This window comes from Nansenia antarctica (assembly GCF_963989245.1).
Source record: "Nansenia antarctica genome assembly, chromosome: 20".
Taxonomy (NCBI): domain Eukaryota; kingdom Metazoa; phylum Chordata; class Actinopteri; order Argentiniformes; family Microstomatidae; genus Nansenia; species Nansenia antarctica.
Genome location: NC_137693.1, coordinates 15085036 through 15103116, shown reverse-complemented (window position 1 = coordinate 15103116; position 18081 = coordinate 15085036). Strand labels below are relative to the sequence as shown.

Below are 18081 nucleotides of genomic sequence, written 5' to 3'. Positions count from 1 at the left end.
AAAGCAACAACAACAAAAATATTTTAAAAACTCACAAGCTTTCCCTCTCTGTGTACTATTAGGTACAACATAGTGATCACACAGGACATCGTGTCAGTAGTCGGGAGAAATTAGATGGGGCTGTGTGAGAAAACTGCTGTTCTACTGTACGTTCAATAAGGTATGGTTGCCTACAGTATATTCAGTCTATGCAGCACAGCCTGTCTGCTCCTACTGTTGACCTACAGTATAGTCTCTTTGGCTCAGAGTCCTCTGCTGTCTAAGACAGTGTGTTCTGTACGCTACCCTGCCACCGGCCAAAGACAGATTTGTAGCTATTTCCATTTCTTGGATGGTTGGCCATGAGAAAAACAAGGGTGTAATTACCTACAAATAGCTTTCACATAACTGGGAGAGGACACGGAGGGACACTGTATTCATATAGTTTTGTCTCTTTACAGTTAGCGCCATCAAATTAAAATAATAGAGTATAGAAGTGAAAGATGTGATTTGCAGAACAACTAAAAGGCTATGTGACCTTTGTTGTCAGTGTGTCTCACTCATGTTCCATGCCTTGAAGATATGCATTTCCCTAATGTTAGCCTAGTGTATATAAATTAAGCTAAAAGCAGGTCTGAGTGAGATTATATATCACCCTAGGCTATACCTTTCCCTACTGTAAGTAGCCTAGTACTTTTCACATTACCAAGATATCCACAGTAAGCTACAATTATGACACACAGCAAACTAAGACGAAAATAGCAGCAGTTTATGAGTTAAAGCATCATTCGACTGTGCCTGGATGCTTTGAGAGTACAGTTTATATGCAGATAAACGTAACAGGGTAGATGCTGTGTTAAAGGAGCATAGTCTACTACTAGCTACTGAGATGCTAACCCTATTACACACAGTAGCTCAGTCATAGCACTGTCTGCCATAATGAAGCACTTAGGGATCTATTAAAGAAATAAACAGCAACTCACAGATGACTACACTAAACACAACAAAGCCATATCGACTGCTACACATAGCCCTAATGAGGAACAAATGGCTGGCTGATCATGTGAAAATAATTTAGTCTATCCAACGGTAGCATGTGGACTGTGGAGTGTTTCAAAAGCTGCCAATTGTTTACAGCCTGACAGCAATATTTATGCAACCCCATTTGATCAACAGCTCAGACAGAGCCTACACTACAATGTTGTCCAAAATATCATACAGGATAGATTAAGAATAATAGACTTTAACTAGCCTAAATTAAACTAAACTAACTGAAGACTTGACACTTTCATTGGTGACACCATAATGCACACACACACACACACACACACACACACACACACACACACACACACACACACACACACACACACACACACACACACACACACACACACACACACGGAAGTCCCTACATACATACAAGCTGCTTTTAAGTTGCTTATAGATACTAGGCTAGTGGTGTACTCAAAATGGATGTAATTATGATCTAGCATCTATGCAGCCTGTAAGCACACAAGTGATAGGCTACTGCAGAGGTTAATCAAGGTCTACTGTATGTTTCATAAGTACACCGTAGTATCATGGCACAATCTATGATCCACCATGCGTGTGTCTGGCTGGCATTACTGGTATGTTCTGGTGCTGACCAACTCATAAACTGTCACATGAGCAGATGAGCAGTCAATTATCTTGTTTATAGATTATATTTTGTAAAATATAATAATAATAATAATAATAATAATAATAACTTCGATTTCTATAGCGCCTTTCGTAAAACCCAAGGACGCTTTACAATTCTAAAGGGGAATGGTCAGACAGACAAAACAGAAAACAAACAAAGCAAAACAGAAACAGTGACTAAGGGCCAAAGGCCTTGATGAACAGATGTGTTTTAAGGGCTGATTTGAAGGAGTCCAGGGTGGGGGCGTAATAATAAATATGTAATTATATGTTACAATTGTGCAGCATAGATAGAGGACTTGTTGCTGGAGGTGGATAACTGGATGCTGGATAGTTGCTGGAGCCTCTCTATTGCAACAATTACAGGTGGAGGCAGTATTGACCTTTAAGCAAACAGAGCATCCTGTTGAACTCGACACTCACTGGCCACTTCATTAGGTACACCTTGCTAGTACTGGTTTGGACCGAGTACCGAGTTTGCCTTTAGAACTGCCTTAATTCTTAGATTCAACACGGTGCTGGACACATTCCTCAGAGGTTTTGGTCCATACTAACATTATAGCGTCACGCAGTTGCTGCAGATTTGTCGGCTGCACATCCATGATGCAAATCTCCTGTTCCACCACATCCCAAAGGTGCTCTATTGGATTGAGATCTGGTGACTGTGGAGGCCATTGGGTACAGTGAAACCAGTTTGAGATGATGTGAGCTTTGTGACATGACGCGTTATCCTGCTGGAAGCAGCCATTAGAAGATGGGTACACTGAGGTCATAAAGGGATGGACATGGTCAGCAACAATACTCAGGTAGGCTGTGGCGTTGAAGCGATGCTCATTTGGTACTAAGGGACCCAAAGTGTGCTGAGAAAATACCCCCCACAACATTACACCACCACCACCACCCCCCCCCCACACCATTACACCACCACCACCAGTCTGAACCCTACAAAGCAGGATGAATTCATGCTGTCATGTTTATGCAGGGTTCCTGTAGGTTTCAACATGACATTACGTTACATTTAGACTTTTGAAGAGATTTTTAAAACCACTTTTAATAGAATTTAATACCTATTTCACAGCCATACTGGCAAAAAAGTATGAAGGAAAATTGCTATGAAAGAAAAAACAAGTCCCAGAATTACTTAAAGTAAATTTATTCATGTTCAACATAAGAACAATGACTGAACATAACAGTACAAAGAATTGTGTGTGTGGGGGCATGCGTGTGTGTGTGTGTGTGTGTGTGTGTGTGTGTGTGTGGGTGTGTGTGTGGGTGTGTGTGTGTGTGTGTGTGTGGCCACAGAACGACAAAGGGTAATGTGTGGAGTCCACTGCTGCCCACGGTAACAAGCTGAGCACCACCATACTGTTCCGCATGCTCTTGCTGGAGAAGTTCGAAGAATTTCCAGTTCACATTGGGCCCATCCATGGAGATGGACACCAGGCTCCTCAGTTCAAGTTGGTCCACACACTCCTGGGAAATAAAAATGAACCACTAAATCATATATCTCAGTATGTAGGCTATACAAATTACTTTTACACTTTTTTGAGTCAAGTTCAAGTAAGTGTGTGAGTTTATTCTGTTATTTATGCTATCATTATACATTTTCCTGATCCAAAATCCATAGCAGTAGGGAGTCTGGTGACGTTGTCTAAAAATGATAGTGTGATTAAACATACTTTTAAACATACAGCATTTTTGCAGTGGTCACTGGTCACACACAATTAATTTTCATTAGAAAAATATAATTCCCTGCACTTGCAGTTTTCTTCACTTGCTCTGGTCCCTACCAATGTTGAGACCAAACCTACTCCCTTGGTCTAATACCAATACTTTCTAAATAAATATAAACATTTAATGATCAATAAACCATTACTTACATGACATGTTCCAGCAAGTCCCGCACTGTTGCATGTCCCATAAACTGGGACCCTAGGTACCTCGACTGCCCCTGCTCCCAGAAACGTTCGTCCAGGTCCAGCTGCTTGGTTTTGGTCTTCTGGTTCAAACTTTCATCGAACATCAGAACGAACGGACCGCACCAAACGTTTTCGTGATATCGGTATCAGGGAACATGTCTATAAAAAGCTCACCTATGCCATTGTTGCTGTTGTGGGACTGGTGTTTAACTACAGTATTAAGCATCCACAGCACCTCCGCTTTTAGGGTTGTCGTAGATCCAAACGTCGTCCGGAGGTCGATTATCCTCCATGATGCCTGAAGCAGGGATGAACACGGAGGGAGGAGACGGCCTGAAGCAGGGGTGAACACGGAGGGAGGAGACGGCCTGAAGCAGGGGTGAACACGGAGGGAGGAGACGGCAGACGTATGTTGTTGGATGTTCACATGGGTCTTGTGTTCCTCTGACTGACCATGCAAAGCCTTTCCCCCCCACGTTCCTGGTTTAACTGTCTTCTTGCATAAGGTGCACCGGGCTTCAAAAACGTTCCCTTCCACTGGTTTCAACCAAGCACTAAATGTGCTTTTCTTCAACTATGTAGTGTTAAACTTACACTTCCCTATAGTTCCCAAACGTAAGTAAAGATGTTAAGACGTATGATAGCAGAATGTCTCTTTTACCTCAGGCTCTGACTGACACTAGGCCAAGCTTGGTTGCTAGGCGCAGTTGCTAGCTGGGAGTTCTCCGATAAGTTCTCTTTGGGGTCTGCAAAGTTAGTGATTATTGGTTCCATGTTGATTTATTTCCATACTAATTGTTGGGGGGCTACTGATAGGCTATTACCATACTGCTTACTTTGCAGGCCAGACATTTCCCCCAAACACATTTAAACGCGGCGATATTGAGAAGTTATCCCAAGTAACTTCCTAAACTCGCCCCGAATATTTTATGAATAGCCCCGGATTTCTAAAAAGAATAATATTTTTAAAAAGATTGCCATCTAGCACCCCCCAACCAAAATCATATTTAAGACATTTTTAAGACTTTTAAAGGCCTAAAATTCTGATTCTGGCCCTGTTACACCAAATTCTGACCCTACCATCTGAATGTCGCAGCAGAAATACAGACTCATCAGACCAGGCAACGTTTTTCCAATCTTGTAAAATATATTGTCCAATTTCATAGGGTCCGTGCCAATTGTAGCCTCAGTTTCCTGTTCTTATCTGACAGGAGTGGCCTGGTGGGTCTTCTGCTTCTGTAGCCCATCTGCTTCAATGTTCAACGTGTTGTTGGTTCAGAGATGCTCTTCTGCATAGCTTGACTGTCACAAATGGTTATTTGAGTTACTCTTGCCATTCTATCAGCTCGAACCAGTATCTGGCCATTCTCCTCTGACCTCAGCCATCAACAAGGCATTTTCGCCCAGAGAACTGCTGCTCACTGGATATTCTCTCCTTTTCTGACCATTCTCTGTAAACCCTAGAGATGGTTGTGCGGGAAAATCCCACTAGATCAGCTTCTGAAATACTCAAACCAGCCCGTCTGGCACCAACAACCACGCCACGTTCAAAGTCACTTAAATCACCTTTCTTCCCCCACTCTGATGCTGGTTTGAACTTCAGCAGGTCTTCATGCCTAAATGCATTGAGTTGCTGCCACGTGATTGGCTGATTAGATATTTGCTTAATAGGCAGTTGAAAAGGTGTACCTAATGAAGTGGCCGGTGAGTGTAATTCAAACAGTGAAGACAGCCTTTTCAACAATGGAAAAGTCCAGAGTGCATCCACCCAGTCTGCAAACAAATGATAATGACATGACGGTTGACTATCACAAAAGTACATGACGGTTGACTATCACAAAAGTACATGACGGTTGACTATCACAGAAGTACATGACGGTTGACTATCACAAAAGTACAGTATTCACTGCAACATAAGAGTGTAAAGTGTGTGACTAGGCTGTGTATACCATAACCATTTGGTGTTTGAAATCCTGCATGAATCCTTAAGAGTACAGGAGGAGAGCGACTGTCACCAGACATATTATTCTTGTCATCTAACGTCAGTCGCTGTAGTGTCAAAGCTAGCCAACTGGTCGTCGTAACGACTCTGAAACCCTGATCAAACTCGACCAGAATTGACAACCAAATGGTGTGAAATGTTATTATTATATGTGCGGGTTTACAATATGTTTCCTCTAAGCTGATACGAGGGTGAAACATAACAGAAGGAATATTAAATGATACGAGGGTGAAACATACCAGAAGGAATATTAAACGTGTCCCTCGCCTCACCTGTCCAGCTCTGGTGCGGGTGTGATGTGATGTGATGTGATGTGATGCTCGTGCAGAGACCAGATCGCTCCTGCAGATGGAGCTCGCGAGTTTGCTCTGGTTTGGTGCAGTGTCAACAAGACTTGTGGGATATGTAGTTTATTTTGGAAGATTTTATATTTTTATATTTAGACATTCTAAACATGTTAATGTTTATTTTTTGCTACGGTTGGTACTGTACACATGTCTCTGTTGAGTTAAAAAAAACAAATTCGTTGCTGTAATAAATCAAACTAATCAAGTGTAGGTATTCAGAGTATTCACTAGATTTGAAAATGAAATGTTTGTTCAATGTTACTGTTAAATCCAAAATGTTTAGGGCTGGATGTTATTCAATAAATGTAAGGAGAGAGATTAAATATATGATCGATGTTTTAGTGCATAGTGCTACTTCTATAATTTATTATTTCTATTATTATACCACTATTGTCTCTTGTCTTAACTATTGCCATTTTCTGTTGTTGCTGAGATGAGATGTAACAATAAACTTGATTATTGATTCTGATAAATGACTGCTCAAGGTCAATTACATAGCAGCATTACATGTGTGTCGAATCTGCTAAAGCAGAGAGGAAAAACAGCAAGAAAAATATTTCTCTCCTCATTCTATGACAGGAAACTTGAAAATAAGAACGTTGAAAATAGAAAACCCCTCTCCGTGTAGCTATATTGATACACATTTTATCAAATAGATAAACTATATAGAGAAACGTTTATTTTATTTCTATCGGTGTCATATTTGACGAATCTACTGTCCCTTAATACATTACTGAATTGACCTGACGTCATACACACACACTGAACATCATGGCGGCGTCCGTGAGTGATGGAGGTGTCCCCATGTCTGACACTCAGGGCTCACCGGCTGGCCCGGGCGGTGACATCCAACACTTCCAGTACAGTATGCTTCTGGAGCACCTCATCGGGGAGAAGAGGCCCATCAAGGAGATCAGCCCCGGGGTCATGGGGGGTCTCCCAATCCCCTTTAAGTCCGACGACCAGAAGATGATCGAGCGGGGCATGGAGAGCTGCGCCTTCAAGGCGGTGTTGGCGTGTGTTGGAGGTAAAGGCTAACCCTATCCCTAACCCTAAACCCAACCCTAACCCTAACCTAACCTAACCCTAACCCTAACCTAACCCTAACCTTAACCTTAACCCTAACCCTGGTCCCTAACCCCTAACCCTAAGGCTAGCTGGATATCTACCTTAATAACACACACACACACACACACACACACACACACACACACCACACACCACACACCACACACCACACACCACACACCACACACACACACACACACACACACACACACACACACACACACGAGTTGGCTACATCCTGTGTAGATTAATGTTGACATGGTTTGACCCTAACCCTTGTAGCTCTGTTGAGGAGTTGCTTACCCTAAAGCATGTCATTGATTTGATTTGACTGGTGACAGTCCCGGGTAGTTTGTTGTACTAAACATTGCTTCTGCAGATGGAGGACCATTTACTTTATGTTTAATAAAACCTCTGTTATACTCTGCAAAGCTATAGATTGTTTTTGACTGTAGATTAGCCGGATAGCATCCTGCAGTCCTACTCTGATGGTTCGTAAAGGTCTTCACTTTCACATTTACTCACATCAACCATTGCGTTTCCGACAGGGTTTGTCCTAGGAGGAGCTTTTGGTGTGTTCACCGCCGGCATTGACACCAATGTTGGATTCGACCCTAAAGACCCCATGAAAACACCCACAGCACGAGAAGTTCTCAAAGACATGGGCCAGAGGGGAATGTCATATGCCAAGAACTTCGCCATCGTGGGTGCCATGTTCTCCTGCACGGAGTGCATCATTGAATCAGTAGGTTACTTCACCCTCACTAACATGATGTCATGTCAAATTAAATATCTGTTAAGTATCTACATCTATTACAAGTCTGACCTGATAGAAAAAAGTTCCTATGCAATAGTCTCAGCCCCCCCTTGTGGTGTTTTAATTTACTGCACAACGTGAGGAAAAATGACATTATTGGTTCACTTACTAAATTACCCTCTTAACACTTTACAGCACAGGGGGAAATCAGACTGGAAGAATGCCGTTTACAGTGGTTGTGTTACTGGAGGAGCTATCGGGTTCCGCGGTACGTCACCCATTACACTCACTTGACATTCAAATGACTTGTGTGTGCATGCACAGCTTCTTGACAACATGTTGATAGAGATGTTGAAAACACTGACCACAGTGATCTTTTCCTATTCCTTAGCTGGACTGAAGGCAGGTGTCCTGGGGTGTGGAGGTTTTGCAGCCTTCTCAGCTGCCATTGAGTATTATCTCAGATGAACACCAGTGGACCTTTCCTGTGTGGACTATGGTGGAGAACTCAGACCCTCTGGGCCAGAGAGAGACTTTCATATCTCAGCTGTGAGGACGTTGGTATGCAGATAGACCATCTGATCATGAGGATTATCAACACATGGACAATTCTACTCTGGTCCGAAATTGCTCAACCAGATGCATTGTGGACTTGTTCTTGTGCACATTCATGGTTCTAATATAATAATGTGATGATCAGTGGTCCAGTCAATAGTGGCCCATTTGATTTATTAATCATAAGTGTCAGTCAAGACAAGAGATGTGTTTATATATATATGGTGGCAAAAGTGAAGCCAGGTCTGGACATAGTCTGACTGTAAAGGAAGTATGTGGTGACACTGACCAAAATGTGTGTGTAAGTTATTACTGTAGCCTATCCAATTAAAGTTAATTCAAAATCACCAAAGAGCCACTTATTCATCCCCCCCTGGACATGCATACAACCTCCCCTACCCCTAACCATCTCCCCTAACGGCCAAGCTCCACCATGGCCATCGAGCGTTGCGTCAAATGTGCGTTGCGTCCGAAATTGGGATCAAATGCATTGTAATCAATGAAAGGTGCTCCACCTGCTGCGTTGCGTCAGCGTTGCGTTGCGTCCGATGGCTGCGTCAAAAGTAGACATTCAAAAAAGTTAGATTTTTGACGGTGGACGCAGACGTCACAATGAGACGTATATTTGCCCCACGTGGGGCGTGAGATGTATATTTACAATTGTAGTTGTTGGTTATTATTGTATAGCCTATTGGTTGTTTTCTGGTGTTGTTTTATTGTTTTGCTCTGTTTGTAGTGCACTTGATATTATGATATATATATTATAATTGTTTTATCAGCTGTTAAATCACCACAGCGGTTAATAGAGATAATACCAGATTGAAAATGCTTGTAGCCAACTACTCAGCTATTGCGAATTGCTATTCACGCGAGTCAGCTGTCAATCACCACAGGTGCTTGAAAGCTTGTTGCAGGAATGGACGACGCACGGCTCATCCTTGAGGTCGAAAAATATTATTTTTTATATGCGACAAATGACAGATTGTACCATGATGCCCAGGTGAAGGACCGAGCATTGGGTGAGATCGGGTCCACACTTAAAAAATTACAGTGGAGCTAGAGTAGAACGTTGACGTTGACGCAACGCAGCAGGTGGAGCTTGGACAACGGGAAGTTGACGCAACGCCGATGGCGAGTTGACGCAACGCAGCAGGTGGAGCTTGGACAACGGGAAGTTGACGCAACGCAGCAGGTGGAGCTTGGACAACAGGAAGTTGACGCAACGCCGATGGCGAGTTGACGCAACGCAGCAGGTGGAGCTTGGCCGTAACCCTGCCACCCCCCCTTATCTGTTGCTTGTTGTTTCTGTGTTTTCCGTTTCTCCCATATTGTCAGCGTCTTTGAGCCTCGGAAAAGCGCTATATAAATGTAATTAATAATAATAATTATTATTATTATTACCGGTATTCATAGATCTGATATTTGTTATTGTATTGAGAGATGTGACTCTGGTACCTTCCACACTGGAAGTGCCCACTCAAATGTCAGATTTTGATTTTTCTGAGTAAAGTAATCGTGGTAATTCAATCTTTGTCTTATAATGTAAACTGTGTTGAATGAGGAAACTGATGTTAATTATCATGACATGTGCTTTTCTCCAGCTTTTCTCCAATTCTATTGACCAGTAAATCCAGATATCTTATATGGTAGTTACTTTCTCTTAAGGCCCCACAAACCATGTTACCAATTCAAAAGAGAGAGCAAAGTCAAACAATCACATCCAAAACATTTGATCAGTGAAAGTAAAATGACAAGATGACAGTGTTTTGGTACACTTTTATTTATTTTACTAAAAAAGAAAAAAGTTCACATCGACATTTAACCCTTGTTGTTAATACAGTATACTCAAATTATTCTCAAAGGAAGTAAAATACAACCATTTTTGATTTTGTTTTAATCTTATATTAAAAATATCAAATAGGACTCATCTAACAGTGCTTATTTTAAGATAATGTCACAGGCTGGATGGCAGAGAGGTTGAATGTGTACACAGCATTGCATGATGGGAGATTAGCCGTGACAACCTACCTTTGTGTTACCCAGCCTGGTTTGATTGACTGAACATGCAATGAGGGCGACTACACATCATCCCGTAGGTTATACTGGTGTCATAGGACACTTGGAACAGGCTTGCAATGGAATGACAAGAAAAAAAGCAAATGATTCATCATTTGTTTAAAATTTTCCCCATAACCCTCATCTCACAGAATGACATCTCTTTTTTTTGAAAGAGCGGTTCAGAATCAACTGTCAGAATTTACACTTTTGTTCCTCGTTTCAGTTACAGTTCAGCCAACATTGGCCGTGAATACGAAAATTAAGCTAAAAAAAACATCACTACCTGAAAAAACAACGGACTCCTTAGAGCAGTTCTCTAGTTGTTGGACTGTACAGGCACACGTAATATAGATTTATAATAAATAGGGCAAATTTGGCCAAGACTCACACAGGGGAGGGCTGTGCTCTCTAGTCGTTGCACAAGGTGAGAAATCGCGACCATTCATTGAGATGGCTTACTGGCGGCTTGCAAACTCCAATAGTCCTCAGTGCCTTAACACACACACACACACACATACATACATACATACATACATACACACACACACACACACACACACACACACACACACACACACACACACACACATGCTCTGGCGCGCTAGTACATAACACACACATACACAGCCCTCCTCCGTAACATGCACAAAGCCAGAGAGAAAAAACGAAACAAAAGACCTATTGAACAAATAATATTTATAAAAAATATGTAAATGCCATTTTTCTGGAATGCCTCTGAACAGAAAAGAGAAGAAAGTTGAGTAACAGACCAGCTCTGGGATCAGAGAACCACCAGACTACACACAGTGACCCAGCGACACACCAGATCCTGACCCCTCGCTGAGAGCGCTCAGGCCTCAGACTGCTGGATGTCTGGAGAGGGCAGGGTCAAGGGTCAAAGGTGAGAGGTCGGCTGCCTCCTCCACTCCTGCTCTTCACCAGATGGACGTACTGTAGGGCCGCTGCTCTCCACACAAACATGACAACAAGACGTGACTATAGGACCAGGGGGAGCCCCGTACGTGTCTCCTCTCCCCCGTGTCTGACTCCATCTCTCAGGGGGACTGTACAGTAAAAAGGAGGGGGTTGGTATCGGGGGTGGAGTTGTGTTGAGTCTCTGTCTCCGGGCCCCCAGGGGTTTAAACGTCAGTGGAAAAGTAGAGATTGTTGCGCTTCAGCTCAGCGAAGGATATTGGAGAATGCTGTAGATAGTACAGCAACACTTGAACCTGAGATAGAGAGAGAGAGAGAGAGAGAGAGAGAGAGAGAGAGAGAGAGAGAGAGAGAGAGAGAGAGAGAGAGACATTGAGCATACTGTAGCAGTAGGCAGTACAAACAATCAAAGTACAAGTGACGATATATCAAATAAAATTAACTTCACAAGCCTGCTGTTTCCTGTTTATTTGTGAAGATCCAAAAAGCCTGAAAATAATTGTGTGGCATCAAACCTAAAAGCCACATTAGTCAGTTTTATAGAGAGAGATGTGACATCCTGGTGCTCCATGATTCAAGACTGAACATTTATGACCACATAGGTCAGAGTATGTGTACTTTGGGCTGGACATGAGTTTTTCTTAGCTCCTCCTAAAACGATTTCCCAAGTGGAACATGATGTCCAGCTAGCCAGGCTAGCGAACCGTCTGAACCCCCTTCATCAGCCATTTTGATATATTTGAATGAAAATTGCTCCTAGCTACTATATACTTTCCTATATACTTTCCTAAATAGCTCCATGGTCACCTAAGGTCACCATTCTGTGTTTCTATTCTTTGAGTATTTTTTCCTAACAAAGCCAGGAAGCCAAACTGGCTGGCGTGGGCCTTTAAACTTAGTAGACAACGTCAGAATGATACAAGCAAACGAGGCCTGGGAAATGGCATCATGAGAGCCTAGCCTTGTGGACGTGACGGGGTAAACATCTCTCTGCAGTGATGTCTGAGTCTCTGTGTACTCTTCTACTAAACACACAGAGCATTAATACACCACAACAACCAGCTCCCAGTCTGGACAGTAATTAGGGAACATGGCATTCTACTGTTCACTATGAGGACGCACTGAAGTTACTGTTTACGCTGCCTAGAATAACTTGTGTGCACAGGAAACGGTTTCTCTCTCAGTACTTGGCTGAGCTCCATAAGTAACTTCCCAAACAGCTTAATACCGCTGGGAGAGCCGACCACACTGACGTGGGTCAAAAAGCCATGTGGGACTGAGGATCTCAGGAAAGACACACACACACGTGCACCTACGTACCCGTCTGCGAGTGCACGCACACACAGACGCATACTATGTATGTAGACTCACCGGCCACTTATTAGGTACACCTTTTCGACTGCTTGTTAATGCAAATATCTAATCAGCCAATCACGTGGCAGCAACTCAATGCATTTAGGCATGTAGACATGGTCAAGACGATCTTGCTGAAGTTTAAACCAAGCACCAGAATGGGAAAGAAAGGTGATTTAAGTGACTTTGAACGTGGCATGGTTGTTGGTGCCAGACGGGCTGGTTTGAGTATGGTGTTTCAGAGTATTTAAGTGCTGATCTGATTTTGCCGCACAACCATCTCTGGGGGTAACAGAGAATGGTCAGAGAAAGAGAAAATATCCAGTGAGCAGCAGTTCTCTGGGCGAAAATGGTGGTGGTGGTGTAATGATGTGGGGGATATTTTCTTGGCACAAATCTGCAGCAACTGCGTGATGCTTTAATGTCAATATGGACCAACATCTCTGAGGAAAGTTTCCAGCACCTTGTTGAATCTATGCCACGAAGAAATAAGGCAGTTCTGAAGGCAAGAGAGGGGGTCCAACACGGTACTAGCATTAGGTATACCTAATAAAGTGGCCGGTGAGTGTATATATGCACATGTACAGTATGTGGGAGTGAGGATCTCAGCAAAAACACACACACACACACACACACACACACACACCTGTGCCATGACGTCATGTGACCAGATGTCCGAGGCCAGGGTGATGTGTTGTCCCTTGGTGGTCTCGGCCTCTGAGGGCCTGAGCAGGGTGGGCCCGAACACCGTCCCCAGGTTGTGGAGGGACATCTTGTTGATGGGCTCCTTCTCAGCCACCCTGGAACATGACCAGACAGACAACACAAGATGAACATAGTCTCACAGTTCTTCACCAGAGTTACCAGCAGGTGTCCTCAGCGTGTCAGTGTTGCAGTGTTGCTGACTGTGTCTCTGTGAGTGTTGGGTGTTAATGAGCTGCAGTGAGAACGAGGGATAATGGCCCTGAGCTGTAGGGGGGGATTCTGAGACCTCAGGCCTGCCTGCCAACCCTGACATCTCACTCCAACGTATAGAGGCTGGAAATGGGGGCAGGATGCTGGAGGCAGTTATTGGAGGAGCTCACTGTATTTGTGAGTAAGTAAGTAAAGCTTTATTTATATAGCACCTTTCATACAAGAAATGCTGCTCAAAGTGCTTTACAACAGGAATAAGAACATAAAGTGAATATAAAAACATATACAAGCATAGAATTAATATAAAAGCAGGGAAAAACAGTAAAAAGAAAAGGTAAAGATAAAATACAATAAAGATACATTTAAAAAAGGGAAACAATGTACAACCTCTGCTCGTTAATCTAACTTTCCATATCCCTTTCATTTCCCTACCTTACACAGTCTTTCTGTACTTCACAAACATCAGTTTTTGGAAAAGGTCCGTCTCAGTCTCTGTGTACGTTCTCAGTCTCTGTGTACGTTCTCAGTCTCTGTGTACGTTCTCAGTCTCTGTGTACATTCTCAGTCTCTGTGTACGTTCTCAGTCTCTGTGTACGTTCTCAGTCTCTGTATACGTTCTCAGTCTCTGTACTTTGTGCTTGAACATATCAGGCAGCCGGGTCATATAACCCTAACCCTAACCCTAACCCTAGCCCTAGCCCTAACCCTAGCCCTAACCCTAACCCTAACCCTATTAACCAGCAGCAGTTAGTGACCCTTATGGAATACTAAGGAGTATGTTATTAAGCTTGTGATGTGTTTGTGCTTTATGTGTTTGTGTGTGTGTGTGTGTGTGTGTGTGTGTGTGTGTGTGTGTGTGTGTGTGTGTGTCACCTCTTGAGGTGCTCCAGCAGGGACAGGAAGGTGATGAGGTTGGGGTCGGGGAGGGAACGCAGCAGGTGCATCATACAGTTCTCCTTGGCTGCCGGGTCAGACAGAGCTGTGGAGGAGAGGAGAGGAGAGGAGAGGAGAGGAGAGGAGAGGAGAGGAGAGGAGAGGAGAGGAGAGGAGAGGAGAGGAGGAGGAGGAGAGGAGGAGGAGGAGGAGGAGGAGGAGAGAGGGAGAAGAGAGAGAGAGGTTAGGAACAACAACCCAAGACCTGTTGGTAGTTTCCCCTCTAAGTAATCACTGACGCTAGAATTAAGGTTCTATCTCCATTTTTGTCAAAATTGAGTTTTTTACATAATCTGATCCATTAGGTGTTTATTAATGCCTGTGTGGTGTTATTTTTAAAATGTTTAATTTTTTTTAGTTAGTAATCCATAAAATACAAAGGTTCCATCTCACAAAACATAATGGAATGTAAACACTTTGACACTCTATGGGCCGGTTTCAGAGACAAGGCTTAAGCCTAGTCCTGGACTAAATCACACTTTCAATGTAAAATCTCCATTGAAGATGTTTTTTAGTCTAGGATTAGGCTTAAGCCTTGTCTGTGAAACCAGCCCAATATCTCTGAACTACCCTAAACGGAGATAGAACCTTATAATTCTAAGATCACGATTTGCTGCAATCCTCAAAACCCCAAAAAAGTGGGTCCCCTAGGTTGAAGGTTGAAGGTTCAGAGGTCATACCTATGCCCTCCATGAAGGCTGGGTAGAGGCGGTCAGTGAGCAGGGGCTCTGGGAGCTCGCGGAAGTACAGCTTCAGAGTCCCCGCGATGGCGTTGATGTCCATGTCACTCAACATCACCAGGATGTCTTTGGTGTCTGTGGAGGGGGGGGGGGGACAGAGGGACGAACACAGAGACACTATAAAGGAGGTCACACACAGACACGCAGAGACGACCGCTTCACTCCTCTGACTAAGCACTGTGGCTCCAGAGATGACATAATCAGCTAAACGGCATATACATAATACTGTTGTTGAAAACCCAAACAGGAAAATGAGCTCCATATGAGCGGAATGCACAGTCAGACACGGTAGGGTTAGCCTAGTTAGCCTAGTTAGCTCTGCTTGGGTTTTGGAGGCTGTGGCTGAGGCTGAGAGTTCCAGTACACAGCTGACAGCTGCAACTCCTTAAAACCTCCCCCAAAGTTGCCTTTCCCACAGCTCTCCTGTTTATCCACACAGGGCTAAAGACCTCCTCTGATCCACCGCTTTGTCTAACCCCCACAGGAGAGGACGGAGAGAACGGAAAGAGAGAGGAAAGAGAGGACAGTTCACAGAGGGAGGTAGATCCAAGAGTGAGTCTGGGATGGGAGGGAGGGAGTGGGTTTTTTAGAGGGGGGGTTTATGGGAGTGTTTTCTTACTGGTGTCAAACGCTGCTTTGAGGGCCTGGATGTCGGTGGCCACCCCTGAGATGCGGTAGATGCCCACCTCGTCGATGCCTCTCTTCTCCACCTCCTCGATGCACTGGCGCACAATGTAGGGCACCTTGGAGCGTTCCCGTCTGTCAGAGGGAAACAACCAATCAACACACAGTGTAGAGGCTTCTTAACCGATCAACACACAGTGTAGAGGCTTCTTAACGATCGGTACTGTTCGGTACTGTCTCAATTACATTTGAACCATTTTCTGGGTCTACCAGTACGCGCATGCCCAGTTTACCTGAATACGCGGTTCCATGTGGCCAGAGATTATTTTGCCAATTAACATGTAAACGGAATATTCCAGTTGCTACAGACACCTTATTCGGAATATTACAATAACCCGAATATTGACCTTAATCGGAATATGGTGTGCATGTAAAGGTAGTCAGTGATCTTCATCTGATCTTGTGAAAGGTGATACATGCCCCTCTCTCAGCCTGGAACACCTATCTACAGCTGAATAATAATAATAATAATAATAATAATAATAATAATAATAATAATAATAATAATAACTTTTATTTGTATAGCGCTTTTCCTGCAAATGTTGCAGCTCAATGCATGTCTGGAAGATATTATGTCTGGTGGCATCCTGAAGGGATTACACACCGTCATCAATTCCTCTGCTGTTGTAATGTGTCTGGTGCAACAGGCCGCTCGCCCCTGTGTGATGTTGTCTGGAGACACAGACCGTTCATTATGTGAGTTTCTCACGGTAGCCTATGGGCAGCGGTATCCTGTGTTGACATAGCGTTAGACGTACGGTTAAACCTCCATTTGTTTACTACAGTTTGTTTATGTTATATGTTCCTTTGAAACTGTTACAGTGGTTCATGTGTTGATACTCGATTGTCATTCTTCCTACGTGCATTCATGAGAACCCTAACATAATTGTGACCAGGTTATCACAGAGTTCATCATTAATGTCTAATGCTCACATGCGTCATTAACAACACGTAGAGTCGAGTCATCAGCTTCAGGTGTTGGATCAAGCTTAAACTCCTCATGATTCAGTGTAACTTGAGAGCAGGGTGGTAGCATACTGGGTATTCTAAATGGAACATATGATCCCATATGATCCGAGTGTCTGTCACACAAGGATGACAAAATCATTTTTAACCATAAAATATATTTTGTCACGTAATGTTAACTTGTATTAGTTGGTCATGTGACCACTTGTGGAAGGTCCGCTTTATCATGTCCATAACTGTCTGAAGTTGTATCGGGGGATAAATAAAGTAAAATACATCTTAACCCGTGCAGTCCTTTCTCTATAATTTCTCCAAAATTGCTCCCAGTGAGCGGGCCGGCGCCTTGCATGGCAGCTTGCAGCCATTGGTGTGTGAATGTGTGTGTGAATGGGTGAATGAGAGGCCGTTGTAAAGCGCTTTGGAGCAGCAAAAAAGGCGCTATATAAGTGCAGTCCATTTACCATCTATAGTTTAGTGTTTTTACTCCAATACATGAACAGTAAAACAGGATGTCTCCTGCATACACATGTGAGTGAGGAGGTCGTCCACAGCCTTACTTTGTCACCACGCTGATTTTTACTCCGAACACACCGCTCTGTTTCTTGGACGGCGTTCTCTTCAGACTCAAGTCCCGAGTCGTGAACTTCATGGAGAACTCCACTTTGATCTGTGGAGGATGAGGCACAAACACAGAGTTACTACAACATCCCTGAGGTACCCTAGACTAGGTTGAGGTATTATAAATTGTAGTGAGAGGACCGGTAATGGAATAGGAGACAGATCTGATAGAGTTGATCTCAAATGTTCCCTTACCCCATTCATCTCTATGACATCCTTGTGCCAGTTCTTAGACTGCACCGTCTGGGGGTCCAGCTGGAAAACACAGAGAGAAACAAGGTACAGCTAGGGGTTAGTCTCCTTTGTTGTTGTCTCTACACAAGCCGCCTCAGAGGAGAGAACATATTAGATCTGGTCATGATTATATGATCAAATACACATCTCATGACAACACAATCACATGGACCCTCTCTGAAACACTGTTAACATGATCTCAGGGCTGAGAGACATCACTGAAACCATGAAGTAGGCCCCAGGGTGGGTGTTGTACTAATAACTTCCAGTCACCATAGTATAGTAGCCTTCTCTCTCTCTCTCTCTCTCTCTCTCTCTCTCTCTCTCTCTCTCTCTC

General features: G+C 43.5%; 2 protein-coding genes across 2 annotated transcripts in view; one reads left to right on the top strand and one right to left on the bottom strand.

Annotated features, from left to right (window-relative positions):
- The first annotated feature begins 6711 nt into the window (after nucleotides 1-6711).
- Nucleotides 6712-8651, top strand: timm22 (translocase of inner mitochondrial membrane 22 homolog (yeast)). The gene is made up of 4 exons (XM_080549717.1): nucleotides 6712-6957; nucleotides 7547-7743; nucleotides 7951-8023; nucleotides 8147-8651. Exons 1-4 carry the CDS (start codon nucleotides 6735-6737, stop codon nucleotides 8221-8223), a joined length of 570 nt encoding a protein of 189 aa, XP_080405843.1. The 5' UTR covers nucleotides 6712-6734; the 3' UTR covers nucleotides 8224-8651.
- Nucleotides 8652-9840: 1189 nt separating this feature from the next.
- abr (ABR activator of RhoGEF and GTPase) overlaps nucleotides 9841-18081 on the bottom strand; it is a 196648-nt gene continuing 188407 nt past the window's right edge. Inside the window, exons 20-26 of the mRNA XM_080549446.1 lie at nucleotides 17706-17765; nucleotides 17450-17559; nucleotides 15862-16001; nucleotides 15183-15317; nucleotides 14443-14548; nucleotides 13301-13454; nucleotides 9841-11597 (exon numbers count right to left, since the gene is read on the bottom strand). Coding sequence (XP_080405572.1) covers nucleotides 11508-11597; nucleotides 13301-13454; nucleotides 14443-14548; nucleotides 15183-15317; nucleotides 15862-16001; nucleotides 17450-17559; nucleotides 17706-17765 — 795 coding nt within the window. The 3' untranslated portion in view covers nucleotides 9841-11507. The remainder of the gene's footprint in view (nucleotides 11598-13300; nucleotides 13455-14442; nucleotides 14549-15182; nucleotides 15318-15861; nucleotides 16002-17449; nucleotides 17560-17705; nucleotides 17766-18081) is intronic.

Bases quoted from the DNA above. Each gene is read 5' to 3' on its own strand.
- timm22 (XM_080549717.1), top strand. From the start codon at position 6,735: ATGTCTGACACTCAGGGCTCACCGGCTGGCCCGGGCGGTGACATCCAA. The intron at 6,958-7,546 runs GTAAAGGCTAAC...CGTTTCCGACAG, and splicing joins GGTGTTGGCGTGTGTTGGAG to GGTTTGTCCTAGGAGGAGCT. The intron at 8,024-8,146 runs GTACGTCACCCA...CCTATTCCTTAG, and splicing joins AGGAGCTATCGGGTTCCGCG to CTGGACTGAAGGCAGGTGTC.